This window comes from Polyodon spathula, chromosome 7, assembly GCF_017654505.1.
Source record: "Polyodon spathula isolate WHYD16114869_AA chromosome 7, ASM1765450v1, whole genome shotgun sequence".
Taxonomy (NCBI): Eukaryota; Metazoa; Chordata; class Actinopteri; order Acipenseriformes; family Polyodontidae; genus Polyodon; species Polyodon spathula.
Genome location: NC_054540.1, coordinates 2,302,926 through 2,329,745, shown reverse-complemented (window position 1 = coordinate 2,329,745; position 26,820 = coordinate 2,302,926). Strand labels below are relative to the sequence as shown.

Below are 26,820 nucleotides of genomic sequence, written 5' to 3'. Positions count from 1 at the left end.
AGGTGTTGGTGAGTGTGCTTGCACTGTGTGAGGTGTTAGAGGGGTGTTGGTGAGTGTGATTCTACTGTGTGAGGTGTTAGAGGGGTGTTGGTGAGTGTGCTTGTACTGTGTGAGGTGTTAGAGGGGTGTTGGTGAGTGTGTTTGCACTGTGTGAGGTGTTAGAGGGGTGTTGGTGAATGTGTTTGTACTGTGTGAGGTGTTGGTGAGTGTGCTTGCACTGTGTGAGGTGTTGGTGAGTGTGTTTGCACTGTGTGAAGTGTTAGAGGGGTGTTTGTGAGCGTGCTTGCACTGTGTGAGGTGTTAGAGGGGTGTTGGTGAGTGTGCTTGTACTGTGTGAGGTGTTAGAGGGGTGTTGGTGAGTGTGCTTGCACTGTGTGAGGTGTTAGAGGGGTGTTGGTGAGTGCTTGTACTGTGTGAGGTGTTAGAGGGGTGTTGGTGAGTGTGTTTGTACTGTGTGAGGTGTTAGAGGGGTGTTGGTGAGTGTGCTTGCACTGTGTGAGGTTCTAGAGGGGTGTTGGTGAGTGTGCTTGTACTGTGTGAGGTGTTAGAGGGGTGTTGGTGAATGTGCTTGTACTGTGTGAGGTGTTGATGAGTGTGCTTGTACTGTGTGAGGTGTTAGAGGGGTGTTGGTGAGTGTGCTTGCACTGTGTGAGGTGTTAGAGGGGTGTTGGTGAGTGTGCTTGCACTGTGTGAGGTGTTAGAGGGGTGTTGGTGAGTGTGCTTTGTACTGTGTGAGGTGTTAGAGGGGTGTTGGTGAGTGTGCTTGTACTGTGTGAGGTGTTAGAGGGGTGTTGGTGAGTGTGTTTGCACTGTGTGAGGTGTTAGAGGGGTGGAAATGAGTGTGTTGCACTGTGTGAGGTTTTAGAGGGGTGTTGGTGAGTGTGCTTGTACTGTGTGAGGTGTTGGTGAGTGTGTTTGCACTGTGTGAGGTGTTAGAGGGGTGTTGGTGAGTGTGCTTGCACTGTGTGAGGTGTTAGAGGGGTGTTGGTGAGTGTGCTTGTACTGTGTGAGGTGTTAGAGGGGTGTTGGTGAATGTGCTTGCACTGTGTGAGGTGTTAGAGGGGTGTTGGTGAGTGTGTTTGTACTGTGTGAGGTGTTGGTGAGTGTGTTTGTACTGTGTGAGGTGTTAGAGGGGTGTTGGTGAGTGTGCTTGCACTGTGTGAGGTGTTAGAGGGGTGTTGGTGAGTGTGTTTGCACTGTGTGAGGTGTTAGAGGGGTGTTGGTGAGTGTGCTTGTACTGTGTGAGGTGTTAGAGGGGTGTTGGTGAGTGTGTTTGCACTGTGTGAGGTGTTAGAGGGGTGTTGGTGAATGTGCTTGTACTGTGTGAGGTGTTAGGGGGGTGTTGGTGAGTGTGTTTGCACTGTGTGAGGTGTTAGAGGGGTGTTGGTGAATGTGCTTGTACTGTGAGGTGTTAGAGGGGTGTTGGTGAGTGTGTTTGTACTGTGTGAGGTGTTAGAGGGGTGTTGGTGAGTGTGCTTGCACTGTGTGAGGTGTTAGAGGGGTGTTGGTGAGTGTGCTTGTACTGTGTGAGGTGTTAGAGGGGTGTTGGTGAGTGTGCTTGTACTGTGTGAGGTGTTGGTGAGTGTGCTTGCACTGTGTGAGGTGTTAGAGGGGTGTTGGTGAGTGTGCTTGCACTGTGTGAGGTGTTAGAGGGGTGGAAATGAGTGTGTTTGCACTGTGTGAGGTGTTAGAGGGGTGTTGGTGAATGTGCTTGTACTGTGTGAGGTGTTGGTGAGTGTGTTTGCACTGTGTGAGGTGTTAGAGGGGTGTTGGTGAGTGTGCTTGCACTGTGTGAGGTGTTAGAGGGGTGTTGGTGAGTGTGCTTGTACTGTGTGAGGTGTTAGAGGGGTGTTGGTGAGTGTGCTTGTACTGTGTGAGGTGTTAGAGGGGTGTTGGTGAGTGTGCTTGTACTGTGTGAGGTGTTAGAGGGGTGTTGGTGAATGTGCTTGTACTGTGTGAGGTGTTGATGAGTGTGCTTGTACTGTGTGAGGTGTTAGAGGGGTGTTTGTGAGTGTGCTAGAGGGGTGTTGGTGAGTGTGCTTTCACTGTGTGAGGTGTTAGAGGGATGTTGGTGAGTGTGCTTGCACTGTGTGAGGTGTTGGTGAGTGTGCTTTCACTGTGTGAGGTGTTAGAGGGGTGTTGGTGATTGTGTTCCTACTGTGTAATGTGTTGGTGAGTGTGCTTGCACTGTTTAAGGTGTTAGAGGGGTGTTGGTGAATGTGCTTGCACTATGTGAGGTGTTGGTGAGTGTGCTTGTACTGTGTGAGGTGTTAGAGGGGTGTTGGTGAGTGTGTTTGCACTGTGTGAGGTGTTAGAGGGGTGTTGGTGAGTGTGCTTGCACTGTGTGAGGTGTTAGAGGGGTGTTTGTGAGTGTGCTTGTACTGTGTGAGGTGTTGGTGAGTGTGCTTGCACTGTGTGAGGTGTTAGAGGGTTGTTGGTTAGTGTGTTCGTACTGTGTGAGGTGTTGGTGAGTGTGTTTGCACTGTGTGAGGTGTTCGAGGGGTGTTGGTGAGTGTGCTTGCACTGTTTGAGGTGTTAGAGGGGTGTTGGTGAGTGTGCTTGTACTGTGTGAGGTGTTGGTGAGTGTGCTTTCACTGTGTGAGGTGTTAGAGGGGTGTTGGTGAGTGTGTTCCTACTGTGTAATGTGTTGGTGAGTGTGCTTGCACTGTTTAAGGTGTTAGAGGGGTGTTGGTGACTCACACGAACGTGACACAATTACCACAATCTCCCACAAACCACTTACACGAACGTGAGACAGGTGTTGGTGAGTGTGCTTGTACTGTGTGAGGTGTTAGAGGGGTGTTGGTGAGTGTGTTGTGTGTGAGGTGTTAGAGGGGTGTTGGTGAGTGTGCTTGCACTGTGTGAGGTGTTAGAGGGGTGTTGGTGAGTGTGCTTGTACTGTGTGAGGTGTTGGTGAGTGTGCTTGCACTGTGTGAGGTGTTAGAGGGGTGTTGGTGAGTGTGCTTGTACTGTGTGAGGTGTTGGTGAGTGTGTTTGCACTGTGCTTGAGGTGTTAGAGGGGTGTTGGTGAGTGTGCTTGCACTGTGTGAGGTGTTAGAGGGGTGTTGGTGAGTGTGCTTGTACTGTGTGAGGTGTTGGTGAGTGTGCTTGTACTGTGTGAGGTGTTAGAGGGGTGTTGGTGAGTGTGCTTGCACTGTGTGAGGTGTTAGAGGGGTGTTGGTGAGTGTGCTTGTACTGTGTGAGGTGTTAGAGGGGTGTTGGTGAGTGTGCTTGTACTGTGTGAGGTGTTAGAGGGGTGTTTGTGAGTGTGCTTGCACTGTGTGAGGTGTTAGAGGGGTGTTGGTGAGTGTGCTTGTACTGTGTGAGGTGTTAGAGGGGTGTTGGTGAGTGTGCTTGTACTGTGTGAGGTGTTAGAGGGGTGTTGGTGAGTGTGCTTGCACTGTGTGAGGTGTTAGAGGGGTGTTGGTGAGTGTGCTTGCACTGTGTGAGGTGTTAGAGGGGTGTTGGTGAGTGTGCTTGTACTGTGTGAGGTGTTGGTGAGTGTGCTTGTACTGTGTGAGGTGTTAGAGGGGTGTTGGTGAGTGTGCTTGCACTGTGTGAGGTGTTAGAGGGGTGTTGGTGAGTGTGCTTGTACTGTGTGAGGTGTTGGTGAGTGTGTTTGCACTGTGTGAGGTGTTAGAGGGGTGTTGGTGAGTGTGCTTGCACTGTGTGAGGTGTTAGAGGGGTGTTGGTGAGTGTGCTTGTACTGTGTGAGGTGTTGGTGAGTGTGCTTGTACTGTGTGAGGTGTTAGAGGGGTGTTGGTGAGTGTGCTTGCACGGTGTGAGGTGTTAGAGGGGTGTTGGTGAGTGTGCTTGTACTGTGATTTTGAGACTGTTCAGTCCACATCAATGCCCAGCCTGAATAGTAGAATTTGTTTGGTATTGTTTTGTGTAATCCGTTTGTTTTGGCCCCTGTATTTTACTGTTTATTAAAAGTGCGCAATAGCACTTGAAAAACAGCTTTTCCTGACTCTTTCTTGACACTATGCCACCTCTAACACCACATGTAGCAGGTAGCAGGTAGCGTCAACAGTGAAGCTATTTTTCAAGTGTTGTTGCACACCTTCTCCTTCCTTATATACATGTGCCCACTCCCCAATTAGCACCAATTATCTAATTGGGGAACGGCCACACCTGTGATTGCTGGCAGGGCTAGACTTAACCCCATTCCTGCCACCTTACATTCCCATGCACACTCTTTACAAGAGCAGGGCTTCGGCCCTGCCACAAGGCCCTTTTCACACTTTAAAGAGCTTTTTTTTTTTTTTTTAATTTAGTCGTTGACAATTATTTTTTTATTTTCTCCCAATTTGAAATGGCCAATTATTATTTATTTATGCTTGGCTCACCGCTACCACCCTTGTGCTGACTCGGGAGCGGCGAAGACTAACACACGCTGTCCTCCGAAGCGTCTGCAGTCAGGTCCGCTTCTCTCGCAGGGTGTCAGTCCATGGTCCCCATTAGAAAGCAGACCAGACGCCTAAGGTGGTACGTTAGGGGTCATCGCATGGATCCGCTCTGAGGGGACGAGGGAATCCCGTAGGTTAACCGTTCAGGCGTGGTCGCGGGTCAGGGTCAGATCGTCCCCCCAACGAACACGAGCACTTCGTGTCCTGGTGGCCGGGCTGGTTGATCTGGGGCAGGAGGAGGGGGCGTTTCCCTCCCTCCGTGTGAGTCGGTAACATCGTGGCGGACGGAACCTTGGTCGGTGGACAATCGACACATCCGGTCTGAACTTTGGCTCCGCAGCGTCCGGTCCAGGCTGTAGGGCGCATCCTGCACTCACACAGAGCACCTTTACTGGATGCGCCACTAGGGAGCCCCTGAAGAGCTTTAAGGGATGTTTCTGAGGAATGTTCTTTGACAAGTGATAATACACCTATAAGGTTAAACAGTGCTATGAAAAATGAGTATAAACTTCCACTCCTAAGGGGTTCATGAACTGCAAACTTCCATTTAATTAATCAAAACGGGCTTAATCCAAACAGTCCTGAATAAAAACGATCCTTAAAACAGTCCCTTCCTTGCTTTTTAAAAAACTGAAAATAATGACTTCTCAGACTGTATGCCTTTCCAATGAATATGTGTCAGCAATTCACAGACTGGGGCTGAACAATGAAGACAGCCAGCTTGAGCTGCAGTGCTGCCTCCTCCCATCTGTAGACTGAAGCCGGCTTCTGAACTGATCCCAGACAATGCAAAGGTCACTTCAGCACAGAGGAATCAGGGCAACATTAAAGCTGGACAAACCGAGCGCACAGGGACAAAGGAGGCAAACACAGTGACTGACAGTTTCAGCCTATTGTAAACAAGGAAATGACACTCTGTCAACAGTCTCTGACACAGGACGGACTGATAAGAGGATCTACAGTCAGCATCACTTTGAACGCAGAAAAAAAAGATTCCTGAACAAATGGCACATTTATGAACAGGGCTTTTATCGAGCAAAATGTTGTGATAGAGGGTTTCTGCAGTATTCTCACTCTCTGCTATTGGGTGCTTCCTGCCATGTCGTAATGAAGCTGTTTGGATAGTCAGGTGCCTGCAAGACCTGCGCTTGGCCTCTAATAAGGAGATCATTCCAGCCTTAACAAAAACCATAAAAGTCTTCTTTCAAACAAGAGGCAATGTCAAGCCGCTCCTTATGAAAGTTTACTGCAGTACAAGCATGGAAAAGTGTGACAAAGTATAGTGAAAGCTTGGGGAAGTGTGCATTGTAAAGCAGAGAGAGGTATGTTTAAAAACCTGCTAAATGATGGCAAGGTTAAATTACTGTGCAAATTTACTGTGATAAACTTTTCTAAAAGGCTGCCCTTATAAATCACACAAGCCGAGCTGCAGAACAGAACGAGAATATTCCACAAGGGTGAGACCATCTGAAGATATTGAATTGCCTGTCCTTCATCTGAAGCTTAAGGTTGAAAATGAAGCGTGACTAATTCAAATCCTTCCAGACCTCGATAAACTTGTGGTAAGCGTTACAAGTTTCAACCTGGGTTCAAATTCCAGCAAGCTGAAACCTCTGCTGAAACTGAACTCCTCTTGTGACTACCAGTTTTTAGGGCACGGCAAAACGCTAGTCCTCCTTGGCTAATGCGTTTATAACACATGCACGCTAACTCAGGATACATGACGTTGTTTGAAAAGTTAGAAACAGCAGAAGTTTGCTTTCAGCCTAAAAATCACATTGCCAATGTGCGCTGATGTAGACTACAGCTACAAACAAACATAAATCACTCCGCTTTCCTGATGCCACTTGAACTGTGGCTCTGTTTGCATTTTCACCTGGGTGTATCAGTCAAGCATGTCTGATATGAGCTTCTAAACATTTACCACTCAGGCTACCAGTCGTGTCGTTTAGATCTATGTTCCTGCGCTCTGTAGGAAGAGTGCAGGGTTATTTTCATGTTGTTAACACGTGCATTAGTATTGTCTCCTGGCAAACATTTAAAAGGAGTGTGTCCTGAGTAAACTAACAGAGTATAAAGGAAAGAAGCAGAACTAACCCCTGGCTCGGTTTGGGACAGGAGATGTAGATACCACATTCATTTGATGATTTATAATAAGTCAGTACATCGTGTGTAAGGCGTCTGGTCCTCTCTCCCCAAACTGTACATGATAGCATTGAGCATTCTTTATAGTTATGGAAGAATACACTAATGAAAATTAGAGAATACATTTTTAAATGTGTAGCATTTGCAGTAAAGATGTTTGTTACCAATTGAGCTCTAAACTGTCAACAAAGTGAACTACCTTCCTCCATATCTAAGTCTCACGCTACTAAAACTGCTCGCAATCCCTCTCCTGTGATACAAGAACCTCTTGAAACCCAGTCAAGATGACTGCCTGTAAAATTCCCTTTAACGAGACGAGGATTCAGAATACTCATAACTGGGTATCATATTCTAGTTAGAAAACCACAAACTAGTAGTGTCAAATCATGGGATCTGTTAAAAAATGTTTAAGGGTTGTTTAAAAGTCTAGTTTGCAGTTCATTAAATCTTTTTTCACTTGTTTTGAAGAGAGTTAGGAGTTCATTCAAATTTTCAAAGTGTTGTTTAATCTACAAGATTGTTTTTTAAAGACAGTCCTTAAAAAAAACAGTCCCTAAAACAAAAGTTTTGTGAATGGGGAAAAACAAAGACATTTCAAAAGAAAAAGCACAACGAAATTCCACAAGGGAAGGAAAAAATCATGATGTTAAATTTGTCTCCTGCTCCCTGTCAGGCTGTAGGAGAGTGAAAAGAATCTTTGGTACTTACCCATTTCCTGGGTCTGCCTCTGGGTCTCTTTTCTCCTGTGGCCTCTGCTTTCTGAAAAAATGACACATTCTTAATTATAACCATCCCTAATAGTAACAAAAGCCCTTGACTTCTGCAAAGAAGGTAGCTTGTGTGTGTGTGTATATATATATATGATTTATGAAAGTGATTCAGGCATTCCCTAGTGTTCTTAAAACACTAGGGAATGATACAGCCACTTGTGCTTGCTTGTAGCATCTTGTTAGTTGTGTGTGTATGTGTGTTTGTGAGCTTGTCTGTGTTTATTTGTGTGTGTGTGTGTGTGTGTGTGTGTGCTTTGTTTTTTATTGGATTTGTGCATTACATGATTTCCAGTTTTCTAATAGTTAACAATTAACAATAGGACAGGCAGGTCACCTGGACAGCCAGGCTGACACAAGTTATGTAATGCCGTGCAGAAACTGAAGCTGCACAGTTGAAGGCAATTAACATGACAAGACGCGTTTAAATAATTGAATGGATATAAAGTGTTCCTCGGGCATCAAACTATTGTCAGGCAGAATCCTAAACGTAACCGAATCCGAATCGACTAAACCCTATCTGACCAGCAAAATAAAGCAGATAAAATGAGTCAAAGGTACTGGTCAGCTGAAGTCATTGATGGCTCATGTGGAACAAAGTTGGCCATTGAAAAAATTGTATCCAGGGAACCTAGGCTTCTGCTATGCTGTATTTACTGCAGGTACTCTCTCTCTAGCCTCAGTCCAAGGGGGCTGTGCTGTATTTACTGCAGGTACTCTCTCTCTCTAGCCTCAGTCCAAGGGGGCTGTGCTGTATTTACTGCAGGTACTCTCTCTCTCTAGCCTCAGTCCAAGGGGGCTGTGCTGTATTTACTGCAGGTACTCTCTCTCTCTAGCCTCAGTCCAATGGGGCTGTGCTGTATTTACTGCAGGTACTCTCTCTCTCTAGCCTCAGTCCAAGGGGGCTGTGCTGTATTTACTGCAGGTACTCTCTCTCTAGCCTCAGTCCAAGGGGGCTGTGCTGTATTTACTGCAGGTACTCTCTCTCTAGCCTCAGTCCAAGGGGGCTGTGCTGTATTTACTGCAGGTACTCTCTCTCTCTAGCCTCAGTCCAAGGGGGCTGTGCTGTATTTACTGCAGGTACTCTCTCTCTCTAGCCTCAGTCCAAGGGGGCTGTGCTGTATTTACTGCAGGTACTCTCTCTCTCTAGCCTCAGTCCAAGGGGGCTGTGCTGTATTTACTGCAGGTACTCTCTCTCTCTAGCCTCAGTCCAAGGGGGCTGTGCTGTATTTACTGCAGGTACTCTCTCTCTCTAGCCTCAGTCCAAGGGGGCTGTGCTGTATTTACTGCAGGTACTCTCTCTCTCTAGCCTCAGTCCAAGGGGGCTGTGCTGTATTTACTGCAGGTACTCTCTCTCTCTAGCCTCAGTCCAAGGGGGCTGTGCTGTATTTACTGCAGGTACTCTCTCTCTAGCCTCAGTCCAAGGGGGCTGTGCTGTATTTACTGCAGGTACTCTCTCTCTCTAGCCTCAGTCCAAGGGGGCTGTGCTGTATTTACTGCAGGTACTCTCTCTCTCTAGCCTCAGTCCAAGGGGGCTGTCCTAATCTACATTAATGATTTAGATTCTGATATAGTATGCAAACTTGTTAAATTTGCAGACGACACAAAAGTAGGAGGAGTGGCAAACACTGTTGCAGCAGCAAAGGTCATTCAAAATGATCTAGACAAGATTCAGAACTGGGCAGACACATGGCAAATGACATTTAATAGAGAAAAGTGTAAGGTACTGCACGCAGGAAATAAAAATGTACATTATAAATAATCATATGGGAGATATTGAAATTGGAGAAGGAATCTATGAAAAAGACCTAGGAGTTTTTGTTGACTCAGAAATGTCTTCATCTAGACAATGCGGGGAAGCTATAAAAAAGGCTAACAAGATGCTCGGATACATTGTGAAAAGTGTTGAATTTAAATCAAGGGAAGTAATGTTAAAACTGTACAATGCACTTGTAAGACCTCATCTTGAATATTGTGTTCAGTTCTGGTCACCTCGCTATAAAAAAGATATTGCTGCTCTAGAAAGAGTGCAAAGAAGAGCGACCAGAATTATTCCGGGCTTAAAAGGCATGTCATATGCAGACAGGCTAAAAGAATTGAATCTGTTCAGTCTTGAACAAAGAAGACTACGTGGCGACCTAATTCAAGCATTCAAAATTCTAAAAGGTATTGACAGTGTCGACCCAAGGGACTTTTTCAGCCTGAAAAAAGAAACAAGGACCAGGGGTCACAAATGGAGTTTAGAAAAAGGGGCATTCAGAACAGAAAATAGGAGACACTTTTTTACACAGAGAATTGTGAGGGTCTGGAATCAACTCCCCAGTAATGTTGTTGAAGCTGACACCCTGGGATCCTTCAAGAAGCTGCTTGATGAGATTTTGGGATCAATAAGCTACTAACAACCAAACGAGCAAGATGGGCCGAATGGCCTCCTCTCGTTTGTAAACTTTCTTATGTTCTTATGTTCTTATGCTGTATTTACTGCAGGTACTCTCTCTCTCTAGCCTCAGTCCAAGGGGGCTGTGCTGTATTTACTGCAGGTACTCTCTCTCTAGCCTCAGTCCAAGGGGGCTGTTCTGTATTTACTGCAGGTACTCTCTCTCTCTAGCCTCAGTCCAAGGGGGCTGTGCTGTATTTACTGCAGGTACTCTCTCTCTCTAGCCTCAGTCCAAGGGGGCTGTGCTGTATTTACTGCAGGTACTCTCTCTCTCTAGCCTCAGTCCAAGGGGGCTGTGCTGTATTTACTGCAGGTACTCTCTCTCTAGCCTCAGTCCAAGGGGGCTGTGCTGTATTTACTGCAGGTACTCTCTCTCTCTAGCCTCAGTCCAAGGGGGCTGTGCTGTATTTACTGCAGGTACTCTCTCTCTCTAGCCTCAGTCCAAGGGGGCTGTGCTGTATTTACTGCAGGTACTCTCTCTCTCTAGCCTCAGTCCAAGGGGGCTGTGCTGTATTTACTGCAGGTACTCTCTCTCTAGCCTCAGTCCAAGGGGGCTGTGCTGTATTTACTGCAGGTACTCTCTCTCTCTAGCCTCAGTCCAAGGGGGCTGTGCTGTATTTACTGCAGGTACTCTCTCTCTAGCCTCAGTCCAAGGGGGCTGTGCTGTATTTACTGCAGGTACTCTCTCTCTCTAGCCTCAGTCCAAGGGGGCTGTGCTGTATTTACTGCAGGTACTCTCTCTCTCTAGCCTCAGTCCAAGGGGGCTGTGCTGTATTTACTGCAGGTACTCTCTCTCTCTAGCCTCAGTCCAAGGGGGCTGTGCTGTATTTACTGCAGGTACTCTCTCTCTAGCCTCAGTCCAAGGGGGCTGTGCTGTATTTACTGCAGGTACTCTCTCTCTCTAGCCTCAGTCCAAGGGGGCTGTGCTGTATTTACTGCAGGTACTCTCTCTCTCTAGCCTCAGTCCAAGGGGGCTGTGCTGTATTTACTGCAGGTACTCTCTCTCTCTAGCCTCAGTCCAAGGGGGCTGTGCTGTATTTACTGCAGGTACTCTCTCTCTCTAGCCTCAGTCCAAGGGGGCTGTGCTGTATTTACTGCAGGTACTCTCTCTCTAGCCTCAGTCCAAGGGGGCTGTGCTGTATTTACTGCAGGTACTCTCTCTCTAGCCTCAGTCCAAGGGGGCTGTGCTGTATTTACTGCAGGTACTCTCTCTCTCTAGCCTCAGTCCAAGGGGGCTGTGCTGTATTTACTGCAGGTACTCTCTCTCTCTAGCCTCAGTCCAATGGGGCTGTGCTGTATTTACTGCAGGTACTCTCTCTCTAGCCTCAGTCCAAGGGGGCTGTGCTGTATTTACTGCAGGTACTCTCTCTCTCTAGCCTCAGTCCAAGGGGGCTGTGCTGTATTTACTGCAGGTACTCTCTCTCTCTAGCCTCAGTCCAAGGGGGCTGTGCTGTATTTACTGCAGGTACTCTCTCTCTAGCCTCAGTCCAAGGGGGCTGTGCTGTATTTACTGCAGGTACTCTCTCTCTAGCCTCAGTCCAAGGGGGCTGTGCTGTATTTACTGCAGGTACTCTCTCTCTAGCCTCAGTCCAAGGGGGCTGTGCTGTATTTACTGCAGGTACTCTCTCTCTCTAGCCTCAGTCCAAGGGGGCTGTGCTGTATTTACTGCAGGTACTCTCTCTCTAGCCTCAGTCCAAGGGGGCTGTGCTGTATTTACTGCAGGTACTCTCTCTCTCTAGCCTCAGTCCAAGGGGGCTGTGCTGTATTTACTGCAGGTACTCTCTCTCTCTAGCCTCAGTCCAAGGGGGCTGTGCTGTATTTACTGCAGGTACTCTCTCTCTCTAGCCTCAGTCCAAGGGGGCTGTGCTGTATTTACTGCAGGTACTCTCTCTCTAGCCTCAGTCCAAGGGGGCTGTGCTGTATTTACTGCAGGTACTCTCTCTCTCTAGCCTCAGTCCAAGGGGGCTGTGCTGTATTTACTGCAGGTACTCTCTCTCTAGCCTCAGTCCAAGGGGGCTGTGCTGTATTTACTGCAGGTACTCTCTCTCTAGCCTCAGTCCAAGGGGGCTGTGCTGTATTTACTGCAGGTACTCTCTCTCTAGCCTCAGTCCAAGGGGGCTGTGCTGTATTTACTGCAGGTACTCTCTCTCTCTAGCCTCAGTCCAAGGGGGCTGTGCTGTATTTACTGCAGGTACTCTCTCTCTAGCCTCAGTCCAAGGGGGCTGTGCTGTATTTACTGCAGGTACTCTCTCTCTAGCCTCAGTCCAAGGGGGCTGTGCTGTATTTACTGCAGGTACTCTCTCTCTCTAGCCTCAGTCCAAGGGGGCTGTGCTGTATTTACTGCAGGTACTCTCTCTCTAGCCTCAGTCCAAGGGGGCTGTGCTGTATTTACTGCAGGTACTCTCTCTCTCTAGCCTCAGTCCAAGGGGGCTGTGCTGTATTTACTGCAGGTACTCTCTCTCTCTAGCCTCAGTCCAAGGGGGCTGTGCTGTATTTACTGCAGGTACTCTCTCTCTAGCCTCAGTCCAAGGGGGCTTAGCTTTAAAGGCTTGTACAAGAAGGGGTCCGTGTTCGCAAAGCAATAGCACACCATTAAATCCATTACCTGAAACACTGGGCCCCGTTCACAAAGCCCATTAGCTGTTAAAATAAGGGTCTTTCAGAGTGTTTTCTATTAATAAAATCTAGTCTGATATTTATGAAACTCTTCCTTACTGGTGTTAATGAAATCATTCAACTAAGCGTTTGCATTTATATTTGCTTCCAAAGAGAAGAAGAAGAAGTTGGATCGCGAGTGTTCTCGCTGTCTTCCTTGCCCGTTCCTGAGCTCTGTGCGCATTGTCAAGTTTCACATTACCAATTTCCTAACAAGCACAGTTTGTTTTCAAATGCCCCAAGGACAGTTTACTAGAGCCCTTACAAAAAAAAAAACCCCGCACACCACGCAGCGAGGAATTGTGAGCATGCAACCACAGAGCGGATCCCAGGCCACCCTTGTGTCTCCCCTGATTTAGCGCTGTTTACACACTGTGACAAAACAAAGCCCCGGGTCTTGGTCCGGCTATTTCTGGCTTTAGTCTTTAGTTTAGATAATACATTTTTAATTGGGAGGTGTAACGGTCTGCAAGCAAACACCCAATCAATGAATCATGAGTACCTTTAGCATGTCTGCTCGGCTGGTTCTAGTAATTTATCTTATATGTTGTGAACAATTCAGTGCATTCCAAAGAGCTGGCTTCATGAAGCACTGGGCCACACACCACTGTGTGAACATACCAGCCCTTCCAGCATGGCTGAGCTCAACAGCTCCACACTACCTTGTGTGCCTTTCCCTTTAAAGGAGGCAAGGCCCCATAATGACAATAAGTTTAATAAATTTTATTAACTATTAATACAAGACTTCATTTCATGGGCATAGGAATAAGCGTATTTAAACTTCTATTAAGATTACGAATAACACATTCTGGTGCATTACTGATGTTCCTTTCCACAAAACATTTTTTCAAGCCTGTTTTTATTGATTTCTTTCTAAACTAAATAAGGCTTGATATTTATTCATATGTTCCTTTTTTTTAAATAGGAATTAGAAATAGAGAAAAGCTTTAGAGAAGTTTTCAAAAACTCAAAACTCGAAAACACTTCGAAACTAATTGAGTATATATGTGCAAAATATGTATTAACATGTCAGCGGTTCAGTGATATTACACAAATATTACTTTTCACAGGTAAGATCCATCTTTTGTGTTTATTCTATTTGGACTTTCATGGTTGCGGTACCATGAAATGGATCAAATTACACTTAATCACCTTATTAATTTACTCGATAATAAAGTCCTGTTAATTATTTCCCAGTAGTTATAAAGTGTGACCAGTAAAACTAGACGCCCTTTACAGATCGTTTATGACTTTACAAAAGGAAGGTTTCTGTGAACCCAGCTGAGAACCGGAATCTGCTTTGAACCTGTGCACAGTGAAGAGGACACACAGGGGGCAAATACATGCAACGCAGGTTTCAAGATTCAACCTTTGTGCACCCGGGAATGTCGATTTACAGTATAACAGAGTTTACAGCTTTTGTTTTGCAGGTAGCTTTTGCAGCTGCAGCTATAGCTCCTTCAGTCACTGTGTGCATAATGGTATGGTGTTAAGTTTCCTATCTATATATCTGTTTTATAATGTGTAGCTTTTTAGTTTTTTCAAAGTTTTGGCAGGGCAACTTCTCAAACTCCACAGACTTCACACAAACTGTATTGAAATTTCCAAAAAATTCAATAACAAATGTGTGACCGAAGTGGAAGATAGTTATTTAGTCTAACACTGTAGGACCTTGTCAGGAGTGTAAATGGGTCGTTTCAATAATTCAGGGCATGGTTGGAACAACAATAAATTAAAAAAAAAAACGTTTTGCTTACATTTGCTAAAGTAATCGGTGTTTACTGTATTTTACTGATTAGACTGAAACAAGATTGTGTGAATCTGTACTGCCCTTTATTGTGTCTGTCTAGTTCACTTCTTCATCAAATGAATCTGTACTTTATTGTGTTTGTCTACTTCACTTATTTTTATATTTCTATGTATTCTTCTGGGAATGTAGCCTGGTGAAAATCATTGAAAAGAATACATTTCCCAGGTAAATATTGGGAGGAATGCTGAGGGACAGTCAGAAAGAAGCGACTTTTCTTTGTGAATGCAAACCATGTAAAGCTGGTGAAGTTAACCTCTATCAGAGCCTGATTACAGTATTAAACTAAAACAAGGATGAATTTGGGTTAGTAAGTGGGTTAGTTACTGAGAATACAGTTCCTTCTGCTCTCATAGTTAGATATAATTCAAACCCAATGCTTCCCCTCTAACAATTCTTGCTGCTCACTATATTTGTATGGGTCTTTGCTGATACCCTTGCCTTGACAGGTTACTTCATTAACACGAATTAGCTTAAATAACATACTGAGAGCTTAGGAATAGCATGTAAATGCATTTACAAACTTCTTTTGTAAGAATTCAAGTTTGGTACTGTTTTATTACATGTTTTATAACACAACTGAGCAATGGCTACTGAAACTTACTTTGATAATATCCCCTTTGATCGCAATTACTTATTTTAAAACAGTTTGTGAGAAGTCTGTGGAGTTCAAGAAGTTGCCCTGCCAAAACTTTGAAAAAAACATAAGCATTATAAAACAGATACATAGATAGGAAAGTGAACATGGTACAATTTTACACACAGTGGGGGACATTATACTTATTGTATTCCTTCAAATTAACTTTTTTCACCATTTTTTGCTTCTCAAAAGTAGCCTGTAATTCAAGTACAGTATTGTGATGCATGTATTAAAATCACCAACAAAACACATCACTGTCCAAACATACAAGCAGCAACATGACTTACTGCTGAGAAAAGACAAACAAACACGTCACTGTCCAAATACACAAGCAGCAACATGACTTACTGCTGAGAAAAGACAAACAAACACGTCACTGTCCAAATACACAAGCAGCAACATGACTTACTGCTGAGAAAAGACAAACAAACACGTCACTGTCCAAATACACAAGCAGCAACATGACTTACTGCTGAGAAAAGATAAACAAACACGTCACTGTCCAAATACACAAGCAGCAACATGACTTACTGCTGAGAAAAGACAAATATGTCACTGTCCAAATACACAAGCAGCAACATGACTTACTGCTGAGAAAAGACAAACAAACACGTCACTGTCCAAATACACAAGCAGCAACATGACTTAATGCTGAGAAAAGACAAACAAACACGTCACTGTCCAAATACACAAGCAGCAATGTGACTGACTGCCGAGAAAAGACAAACCAAAACATTACTGCTCGATTCTCAAATCATCCATGATATACAGGCAGACATTTTCAAAGAAGTGTCACTAGCTTCCTGTGGAATTCAAAGAGAAGTTTTTACAATTTCAGCGTTTCGAACACAGTACCTGCTTGGACAGATCGGAAATGCTGATCAGACCCCCGAACTTTTCGACATGCCAGGCAATACCACAGTTCACAAATTGGGAGCAAAACAGGTGAGAGTAATCTCCGTAAGTGTATGTTCGTTTCTGTTGGTATTGTGCACATTGCTGTCACCGTTATCTTTGCAATGCAATCAATGCTGGTGTGGTTGCTGGGTTACATGTTGCCTGATGTTGTGGAGTGTTGTGTCGTGCCTGCTGTTGCCAGGATGTGGGATGCTGTAAGTGAGTGAGGGGTGTGTCTATGACAGAGATGCCAATAAGTACTATAGTACGCAGCACAATAAACAAGCTCTGTGGTTAATCTAAAACAACACTGTTTCATGTCAGTTTTGTACGACACAACAGCATAATTGAATAATTGATTGTATTTTTGTAAATTAATATTTATTTGATGTTTTATTTTTTCCTCAAATTGACGGTGGTAGATTTGGGCTGCGTCTAAATTTGAGGGCCTCTTAAATTGGAGGAATCTGGTACTTGTGCTACTGTAAGTTTTTGTTTTACTTTGATACAGTATTGCTGATTCCAGTGCAACAAAAACATGAATTACAACCAAATTAAATAACTGTGAAATCATTTCTCAAAATGGGTGTTCGTAATGTGAGTTCAGACACTTCACCAAAAAGAAAAGCATGTACCATCATCATTCTACCTTTGTGAGTGGAGGAAAGCCGAAACAAATTATCACATCCAAACCTGCCCAGGCCCTAAAGGCACATCCAGCATAATACTTCAAACCAACAACATCAGGCATGCCAAAGACGCTTCCAACACACAGTTATAAACTAATAAGCAACCGGCTTGTTGGAGGTATGAGCACATCTCTACTGCTCTTAGATAGAATGATAAACAACAGTAGCTGTGTTAAAACTGAGAACAGAATGGGAGCCCTTATAAACATTCCCCATAGTAAAAGCATAGCAACGTGTAATAAAGCAAAGTGAAAGCATGGCAAAGCATAGGTAAGCATGGTAACGAACAGCTAGGTATGGTAAAGCACATTAATAAACATGGTAAACATGGTAAACCAGTGTACACTATGGTAAATGCATAGTATAGCCATTGGAAAAGCATGGGGGTGGGGGACTGTAAAAAAAAAAAAAAAAAACATGGCAAACTTTAATAACAAAACTAGGGCTGTTTGAGTAACTTTTAACTTGTTAAATGTTTTAAAAAATTTAGCATAAATTGACTGCTACTTTGTTTTTCTGTAACAACAAGGAATTAGGCAGATCTGTGAACTGTTGTGAACTATTGTGTATTTCAAAGTTTAAACGTGTTCAGAAACATTGTAGTGAATTAAAAACTCCATCGTGGGAGTTCTGTTCATGTTTTTGTATATATGGAAATGTATTTGCTAAGGAATACATGTGTCTCTGAAAGGTGTGACGTGTGTCTGTCGGTGTAAGTAGGGAAAACGCTTGAAGGATAAAGCTTGCCATTATATGTGATTCTTACAGGCTTATCTACATTTTCAAAGATTAAACTCAATAAATCACATTTATCAAATTCTTTAATCTGCTTTTGTGATAGGAAAATCAAACTTTACAAAGTCACTAGATGAATGGCAAACAATTTAGTCATGTTATAGAGTTAAGGAAGATTCTAAACTTTTTTTAGTTTTTTAACAAAAGGCTTATGTTTAAATGTTTCAACTCTAAACTGTGGTGGCCCTTTATATGTCCTGCATTAACTATTCTTCCCAGAACTCAATGGCAATACTTATATACATGCAGTTCTAACTGGAGGTACTTCCCTTAACATCTGCATTGTCACTCTCTCCACTACAGCATTGTTATGTATGCCTTACCTTTTCCTCTCCTAAACATGAGCTATATTCTATTCTACAGCCCGCCTCAAATTATCAATTAAATTAGATTAGGGATAGCCATTTAAACATCCCAGCAGCTGCACTTCAATCAAGTTTTTTAGCTATTGTTGTCTACAAGGATCTACATAAACTTTACAAACCACAGGGTTTAAACACAAACTGTTTAGTTGTGTAATGGGCAAAGAAATAGTCTGATTCCAGCAGACTCCCCAAAAAATTCTGTTTGGATCAAGAAACTGTACAATCATCCCTGAATCATAACAGATATTAAATTAGCCCTGGTTTAGACAAACTATAAGGAATGCTCAGTTCATACCACAGTTCTCCTGATTACTGGTACATGCAAGTACCTCTTATTTCATTGTTTTAATTGCTTGTTTGTTTTCATAAACAACTGAATTAAGAAATGCATCATTTTTACACACCTCTCACTGAAGCGTTTCGATTTGGATTTTCAGACTAATCATATAAACAAGTGTGCATATGTTGTTTATTTATTGTATGTGTTTGTTTTTGAAACAGTTTTACTTTTTGGTGCAAAAGACTTGAAAATGTTACCAATGTTAACCCCACATTTAAAAAGACTTGAAAATGTTACCAATGTTAACCCCACATTAAAAAAAAGACTTTAAAATTCTATCAATGTTAATCCCACATTAAAAAAGACTTGAAAATCTTACCAATGTTAACTCCACATTAAAAAAAAGACTTTAAAATTCTATCAATGTTAATCCCACATTAAAAAAGACTTGAAAATGTTACCAATGTTAACCTCACATTAAAAACACAGTGCTCCAGGAAATAAGTGGCTTTTGCAATTTAGAAAGAAAGTGATCTGACGTGAGCGGTTTGCAGGGCTTGTGCTGAGCGGCGGGCTGGACATGCCAGAGAGCTGGATCTCACCTTCTGAGCTGCTTTTGACGGACCCTTGTTTTTGCTTCCTTTAGGTCTCCCCCTTGGTCGTTTAGGCGCAGGCTCTCCAGCTGGTTCCTACAGAAGGATAGGAGCATGACAGTGAGATGCGTGCTGGGTGAGCCATTACAATGGACTGCACAGCACCTGGAAACCAAACCTTGCCAAACTGAGCAATCTAATCAAATGTATTTGTAATTGATTCAGAAGTTCGTTCATCTTTGAAGTGAAAAACTGTGCATCTGACTGGAAGACCACAGCATTGAATAATGAAATGGAAAGTGAACAGTGAGGTTATAACTTTATTTTACTCTTCTAAAGTTTTCCGTTATCTTATATTTTACTGGATCCCTACTGTGTTTTAGGCAGCGTGGGTTTTCTACATTTTAAAAGATAGATTTTTTTTTTTTTTTTTTTTTTTTTTTTTTTTTTTTTTTATTTTGTTTTTTTGTATATGGCTTTTTAGTTGAATGGTAATATATAAATTGGTTCTCCACATACTTTCAAATAAAAATTGATATGAATAGTTTTCTGAAATGTTTCACATGCTTCTGATTCAAATGTATTTATTTATTTACTTATTCAACCAAGACTGAACCCTTGAGATATTCACCTCAATTCCAAAGAGCCCTGATGCTGCTTCCATGTTAAAAACATGCTTGAAGTGCATCTGAAACATGCAACAAACCAGTGTGGAACTATCCCCTCGCCAGAACAGTAATTCTGCATGTGTATATAGCAGAACTGAAGTGTGTCATGCATTGCAGTTTGCACTATATCACTGCACAGTACACATACATAAAGCAAAGCATGACAAACGCACATAAATATGTGTGTGAGTTTGTGTGGGGGGGGGGGGGGGGGGGGCAGGTATTATTATCGATGTGGGGACAAAATTTGAGAAAATGTCCCACAAAGATAGTAACTCCTGAAAAATGGACGCTGTGGGGACTTCCCATCGACTTTCACCCTGTGTGGAGTTTTGTCTGACTGGAGTTAGAAATAGTAAATAAAAATATAGTGAGAGTCAATGAGAAGTCCCCACAAGTATAGGAATACAAACGTGTGTGTGTGTGTGTGTGTGTGTGTGTGTGTGTGTGTGTGTGTGTGTGTGTGTGTGTGTGTGTGTGTGTGTGTGTGTGTGTGTGTGTGTGTGTGTGTGTGTGTGTGTGTGCCTGGGTGGGTGGCTGGGTGGGTGTGATTAGCAAGTTACTGTAGTAACTTGAAATGGTGTTAGTGTTTGATAGTAAACAATACAGTCATTTAAAAAGGGATGTGAGTGATTCACAAGTGAGGTCCCTAATACTTGCTCAGTGAGTCATCACTACTATAAAATGATTGCAGTTATAAATATTAAAGATTTCCCTCTCGCTACAGGATGTGGTGGGAATGTGTCAAAGCCCTCTTTAAGCTTCAAAGTTGAAAAGCCTATGTTATTTATTAGCGCTGAATATGGCAACGCATTCGAGTGAAGCGTCTAGGAATAAGTATTGAATAAATATTGTATTATTATTATTATTATTATTATTATTATTATTATTATTATTATTATTATTATCTATTTATTTATTTATTTTAAAAGGATAAAGGTTTGTACTTGAAAGTTCAATAAAAGTCGCTGTACCAAAACCAATCTTTTTAAAACAGCAAACCTTGAAAACCCGACGTGAAGCCGCGTAAATAATGTTTATAAAACTTTTTAAAAGTTTTTTTTAAATGAATAAATAATAACTTTTACATTTATAAAAAACAGAAAATAACTAATTAGGCATTGTATTTTCTTCAACAGCAACCCTTGCACCTAGACATGTTTATGCAATAGATATATAAAATAATTTAAAAACTGAATAAACTAAATTACACAAACCGACTGCACAAAAGCAAATTATATTAAAGCATTTCTATCAATTAAAAAAATGAAGAAATAATAATTCGCAAGCAGGTTAATAAAACCATCTGAGCCGACAAACACCTATATTTGCAAAGTTCACATTACTGCATGGTCTAGGCAACTACAGGCGCTTTTGCCCCTATACACGTAACCAAAAAAACAACGACTTCGTTTATTTCAGTACTGGGGTGCACTGTAAACAAATTTCCAGAGACATTTTAACAGTTAAACTCAGCGTAGCCAGATCAGAACAGTTACATAGAAAGCGCTCCGCATCCAGCTAAGCCCGTGGTACACATTATTTAAACAAAGGCGCCTCTTCCTTAAAGCAAATGTGTTTAATTCCACGCATTCGAAACAAACTCAGCAATGCATGAAAGCAGGCGGCTTTATTTGTGTCCCCCTCTTTTGGCAGAAATACGCTTGTATAGTACTAGTAATAGCAAGCTATTAACAAACTGCCCAGGATTGCTGTAGTGCTGGAAGCGGCGCTGCACAAGCTACAAGTGCAGCCGCGCGGTAATGACAATTGCATGTTCCCATTCCATTAGATCGATTATTTATTAGTTATCTTTTTGTAAAGAAAGGAGACTGACTTGCTGCTGTTTCCTCGGTCTGCCCCGACCCCTCTTCTGGGGCTCCGGGGCTGCAGGTTGATCCTGTGCTGAGGAGGGCTGGCCGGCTGCTTCGCCTCGTGTACTCATCGTGGCTCCAGTAGAATCGGATTCTTCAGCACCTCCAGCACTTACACAAGATCTGCTAACCACGCCGGACGTCCTGGTGCTGAAAACGGGAGGGGGAGAGCTCCTCTCGTGTAACTTAAGGATCGGGAATTTTAAAACATATATAAAAAAAACAAAGCAAAACTAAACATGAAGGACTACAAAAAAATGTTTGGAAATGCACAGCCCTTTTAAAATGCTATGAGCACAGAGGTGCTGCTGCGGTACTTTACTGTACAAAATGGAAAAAAAGACGTTGGTCCTTTTTTGTAAATGGAAAGGCAGCGATCAATATGAATTAAGATTGGATCACTGCAAATTAGAACACATTGAAATGACGGGGTGACACTGCGCGTACAGACCATGCACAACCCTATATCAGGATATACGCCTCACTATTAGCACAGCTGGTATTATAGGAGTTTGGGGAAGAAGTGTTTTTTTGTTGTTGTTGTTGCTGGGGTTGGTAAAATGATTTGAAACCAGCCCACGGCCTGAGAATGAGGATGGGTATATATAAAAAGCACCTTTCCCGGTGGGGGGAAAGGTATAGGAGGGGGGTTGTGAAAAAAATAAAGGAGGCGGTACCACGAAAAAAAGAAAGAAAAAAAAAACCTAGGGGTTGGACCACAGCCAGAGAAAACATTAGAAATTCTCCGGCTGTAAAGAGAGCGACCACAGCGAGACTCACTCACGTGTCCAGCGCACCATTCATCTGGATGGATGCGAACCAACCGGTTTAAAGGGCCAGCGCCGGGATTCCCGCTGCACCGCCGGGGTACAACTCGGAGCCATACTGATTGCAAAAATAACGTAGCGTGATCAGCGCAGCTACAGAGGGAGTGCCTATTAAAGTGGACACGCTGTGACTGCAGTCCAGCCGGTGCAGCGGTACTGTGTATGAGAGGGGGGAGGGGTGTAAGGGAATTCCTAAACACCAACAGATTTAAATTACAGCTGTTGCTGTAACTATATGGACATAATGCTCTTGTACAAATGCAGTGTGAGCATGATGAAAATAATATACATTTCAGTTATTTAATGAAAGCACGATGATGACCCATGCATGCATGGATAAGTAATTGCATTATCTATTACTAAAATAGATGTCGTTATTAATAGTGTAATTTTTAGAATATAGCGCTTTGACTGGATTTCTATCAATAGCCACCCACAATAGCTACACAGTGTCTATTTAGGTTCACTACAAAACCACAGTCCTAAATAGAATGCCAGTATGGAGCTTCGAACTTTGGACCCCGACTTGTTCTTTATAGAACCCCTTGAGCAACTTGCCTCTCGTAAGAAGCACCTATATCTAAGAGTATTTAGAAAATAACTTTGCGTTCTGCTAATAAAAAACAAGAAGATGCGATTCCCATAAATCCATGTTGTTTTTTCCAAAAACAAAAAAAATCGTAAGGAACAGATATGCATGAATAAAAGCGTGAATATCAAAATGAACAGGCAAACAACAGATGACGCTGGGGTTTATGAGGTTAGCGCTGATCGTATATGTTAGTTTAATAATAGTGAGCTTTGTGCATACTATTATCATTTTGCTGAGGTATGATCATACTTAAATTCCAAATATATCTGTGTTTCTCTATGTTCAAAGCTACAAGCGAACCCCAGGCTTGATATTACCGATACCGCTGTAGTGTTAGAAAGGGCTGCATCGTCAGAATGTGGTACGCATACCAAAACCTGAACCGTGTAAGGTCAGAAAGTGTCAGATTTTGGTACATGTGCAATCAATTGCAATCTGATGGGTGTTTTGCCATTGTCAAAAAAATACATTTACCGTAAATTATACATTATTTCTGTGTAAACTTAAACTGGAAATAGACAACCACTTATGGGCTATATTATTATGTTTGGATTTACTCATTATTAAATACCCCCCCCCCCCCCCCCCCCCCAAAAAAAAAGTTTTTATTAAAAAAAAAAAAATGGATAACAGTAACCTAATTACTGTAATTATGAAAAAATAATCTCTGATTATGTGTGCCAATAATAATGCAGCGCTTTCTTCGTTCTGATGAGCACAGTACACAGCATTAGTAACAGCCTATACAGTTTGCAGACCTGAGTAGAGCAGCCTGGGCGGGTTGCAACGAAGGAGCTGGCTTCCTAATCCCTCGTAGTACCCTTGTGAAAAATAAAAACAACGGGCATATAACAACACTACAGTCGATCACCCGGAAAATAAAACAACGGGCATATAACAACACTACAGTCGATCACCCGGAAAATAAAACAACGGGCATATAACAACACTACAGTCATCACCCGGAAAATAAAACAACGGGCATATAACAACACTACAGTCGATCACCCGGAAAATAAAACAACGGGCATATAACAACACTACAGTCATCACCCGGAAAAATAAAACAACGGGCATATAACAACACTACAGTCGATCACCCGGAAAAATAAAACAACGGGCATATAACAACACTACAGTCGATCACCCGGAAAATAAAACAACGGGCATATAACAACACTACAGTCATCACCCGGAAAATAAAACAACGGGCATATAACAACACTACAGTCGATCACCCGGAAAATAAAACAACGGGCATATAACAACACTACAGTCGATCACTCGGAAAATAAAACAACGGGCATATAACAACACTACAGTCGATCACCCGGAAAATAAAACAACGGGCATATAACAACACTACAGTCGATCACCCGGAAAATAAAACAACGGGCATATAACAACACTACAGTCGATCACCCGGAAAATAAAACAACGGGCATATAACAACACTACAGTCGATCACCCGGAAAATAAAACAACGGGCATATAACAACACTACAGTCGATCACCCGGAAAATAAAACAACGGGCATATAACAACACTACAGTCGATCACCCGGAAAATAAAACAACGGGCATATAACAACACTACAGTCGATCACCCGGAAAATAAAACAACGGGCATATAACAACACTACAGTCGATCACCCGGAAAATAAAACAACGGGCATATAACAACACTACAGTCGATCAACCGGAAAATAAAACAACGGGCATATAACAACACTACAGTCGATCACCCGGAAAATAAAACAACGGGCATATAACAACACTACAGTCGATCACCCGGAAAATAAAACAACGGGCATATAACAACACTACAGTCGATCACCCGGAAAATAAAACAACGGGCATATAACAACACTACAGTCCACCCGGAAAATAAAACAACGGGCATATAACAACACTACAGTCCATCACCGGAAAATAAAACAACGGGCATATAACAACACTACAGTCGAAAATAAAACAACCATATAACAACACTACAGTCGAAAAAATAAAACAACGGGCATATAACAACACTACAGTCCACACCGGAAAATAAAACAACGGGCATATAACAACACTACAGTCCACCCGGAAAATAAAACAACGGGCATATAACAACACTACAGTCCACCCGGAAAATAAAACAACGGGCATATAACAACACTACAGTCGATCACCCGGAAAATAAAACAACGGGCATATAACAACACTACAGTCCACCCGGAAAATAAAACAACGGGCATATAACAACACTACAGTCGATCACCCGGAAAATAAAACAACGGGCATATAACAACACTACAGTCGATCACCCAGAAAATAAAACAACGGGCATATAACAACACTACAGTCGATCACCCGGAAAATAAAACAACGGGCATATAACAACACTACAGTCGATCACCCGGAAAATAAAACAACGGGCATATAACAACACTACAGTCGATCACCCGGAAAATAAAACAACGGGCATATAACAACACTACAGTCGATCACCCGGAAAATAAAACAACGGGCATATAACAACACTACAGTCGATCACCCGGAAAATAAAACAACGGGCATATAACAACACTACAGTCCACCCGGAAAATAAAACAACGGGCATATAACAACACTACAGTCGATCACCCGGAAAATAAAACAACGGGCATATAACAACACTACAGTCGATCACCCGGAAAATAAAACAACGGGCATATAACAACACTACAGTCCATCCCGGAAAATAAAACAACGGGCATATAACAACACTACAGTCGATCACCCGGAAAATAAAACAACGGGCATATAACAACACTACAGTCGATCACCCGGAAAATAAAACAACGGGCATATAACAACACTACAGTCGATCACCCGGAAAATAAAACAACGGGCATATAACAACACTACAGTCGATCACCCGGAAAATAAAACAACGGGCATATAACAACACTACAGTCGATCACCCGGAAAATAAAACAACGGGCATATAACAACACTACAGTCGATCACCCGGAAAATAAAACAACGGGCATATAACAACACTACAGTCGATCACCCGGAAAATAAAACAACGGGCATATAACAACACTACAGTCCACCCAGAAAATAAAACAACGGGCATATAACAACACTACAGTCGATCACCCGGAAAATAAAACAAGGGGCATATAACAACACTACAGTCGATCACCCAGAAAAATAAAACAACGGGCATATAACAACACTACAGTCGATCACCCGGAAAATAAAACAACGGGCATATAACAACACTACAGTCGATCAACCGGAAAATAAAACAACGGGCATATAACAACACTACAGTCGATCACCCGGAAAATAAAACAACGGGCATATAACAACACTACAGTCGATCACCCGGAAAATAAAACAACGGGCATATAACAACACTACAGTCGATCACCCGGAAAATAAAAACAACGGGCATATAACAACACTACAGTCGATCACCCGGAAAATAAAACAACGGGCATATAACAACACTACAGTCGATCACCCGGAAAATAAAACAACGGGCATATAACAACACTACAGTCGATCACCCGGAAAATAAAACAACGGGCATATAACAACACTACAGTCGATCACCCGGAAAATAAAACAACGGGCATATAACAACACTACAGTCGATCACCCGGAAAATAAAACAACGGGCATATAACAACACTACAGTCGATCACCCGGAAAATAAAACAACGGGCATATAACAACACTACAGTCGATCACCCGGAAAATAAAACAACGGGCATATAACAACACTACAGTCGATCACCCGGAAAATAAAACAACGGGCATATAACAACACTACAGTCGATCACCCGGAAAATAAAACAACGGGCATATAACAACACTACAGTCGATCACCCGGAAAATAAAACAACGGGCATATAACAACACTACAGTCGATCACCCGGAAAATAAAACAACGGGCATATAACAACACTACAGTCGATCACCCGGAAAATAAAACAACGGGCATATAACAACACTACAGTCGATCACCCGGAAAATAAAACAACGGGCATATAACAACACTACAGTCGATCACTCGGAAAATAAAACAACGGGCATATAACAACACTACAGTCGATCACCCGGAAAATAAAACAACGGGCATATAACAACACTACAGTCGATCACCCGGAAAATAAAACAACGGGCATATAACAACACTACAGTCGATCACCCGGAAAATAAAACAACGGGCATATAACAACACTACAGTCGATCACCCAGAAAAATAAAACAACGGGCATATAACAACACTACAGTCGATCACCCGGAAAATAAAACAACGGGCATATAACAACACTACAGTCGATCACCCGGAAAATAAAACAACGGGCATATAACAACACTACAGTCGATCACCCGGAAA

General features: G+C 42.7%; 1 protein-coding gene across 1 annotated transcript in view; it reads right to left on the bottom strand.

The window, feature by feature from the left end:
- The window catches only part of LOC121317991 (high mobility group protein HMGI-C-like), a 71,961-nt gene extending 48,946 nt beyond the window's left edge, over nt 1-23,015 (bottom strand). Inside the window, exons 1-3 of the mRNA XM_041254124.1 lie at nt 20,985-23,015; nt 18,489-18,575; nt 7,263-7,313 (exon numbers count right to left, since the gene is read on the bottom strand). Of these exons, the coding sequence (XP_041110058.1) occupies nt 7,263-7,313; nt 18,489-18,575; nt 20,985-21,092 (246 nt within the window). The 5' untranslated portion in view covers nt 21,093-23,015. The remainder of the gene's footprint in view (nt 1-7,262; nt 7,314-18,488; nt 18,576-20,984) is intronic.
- Between the last annotated feature and the right edge of the window lie 3,805 nt (nt 23,016-26,820).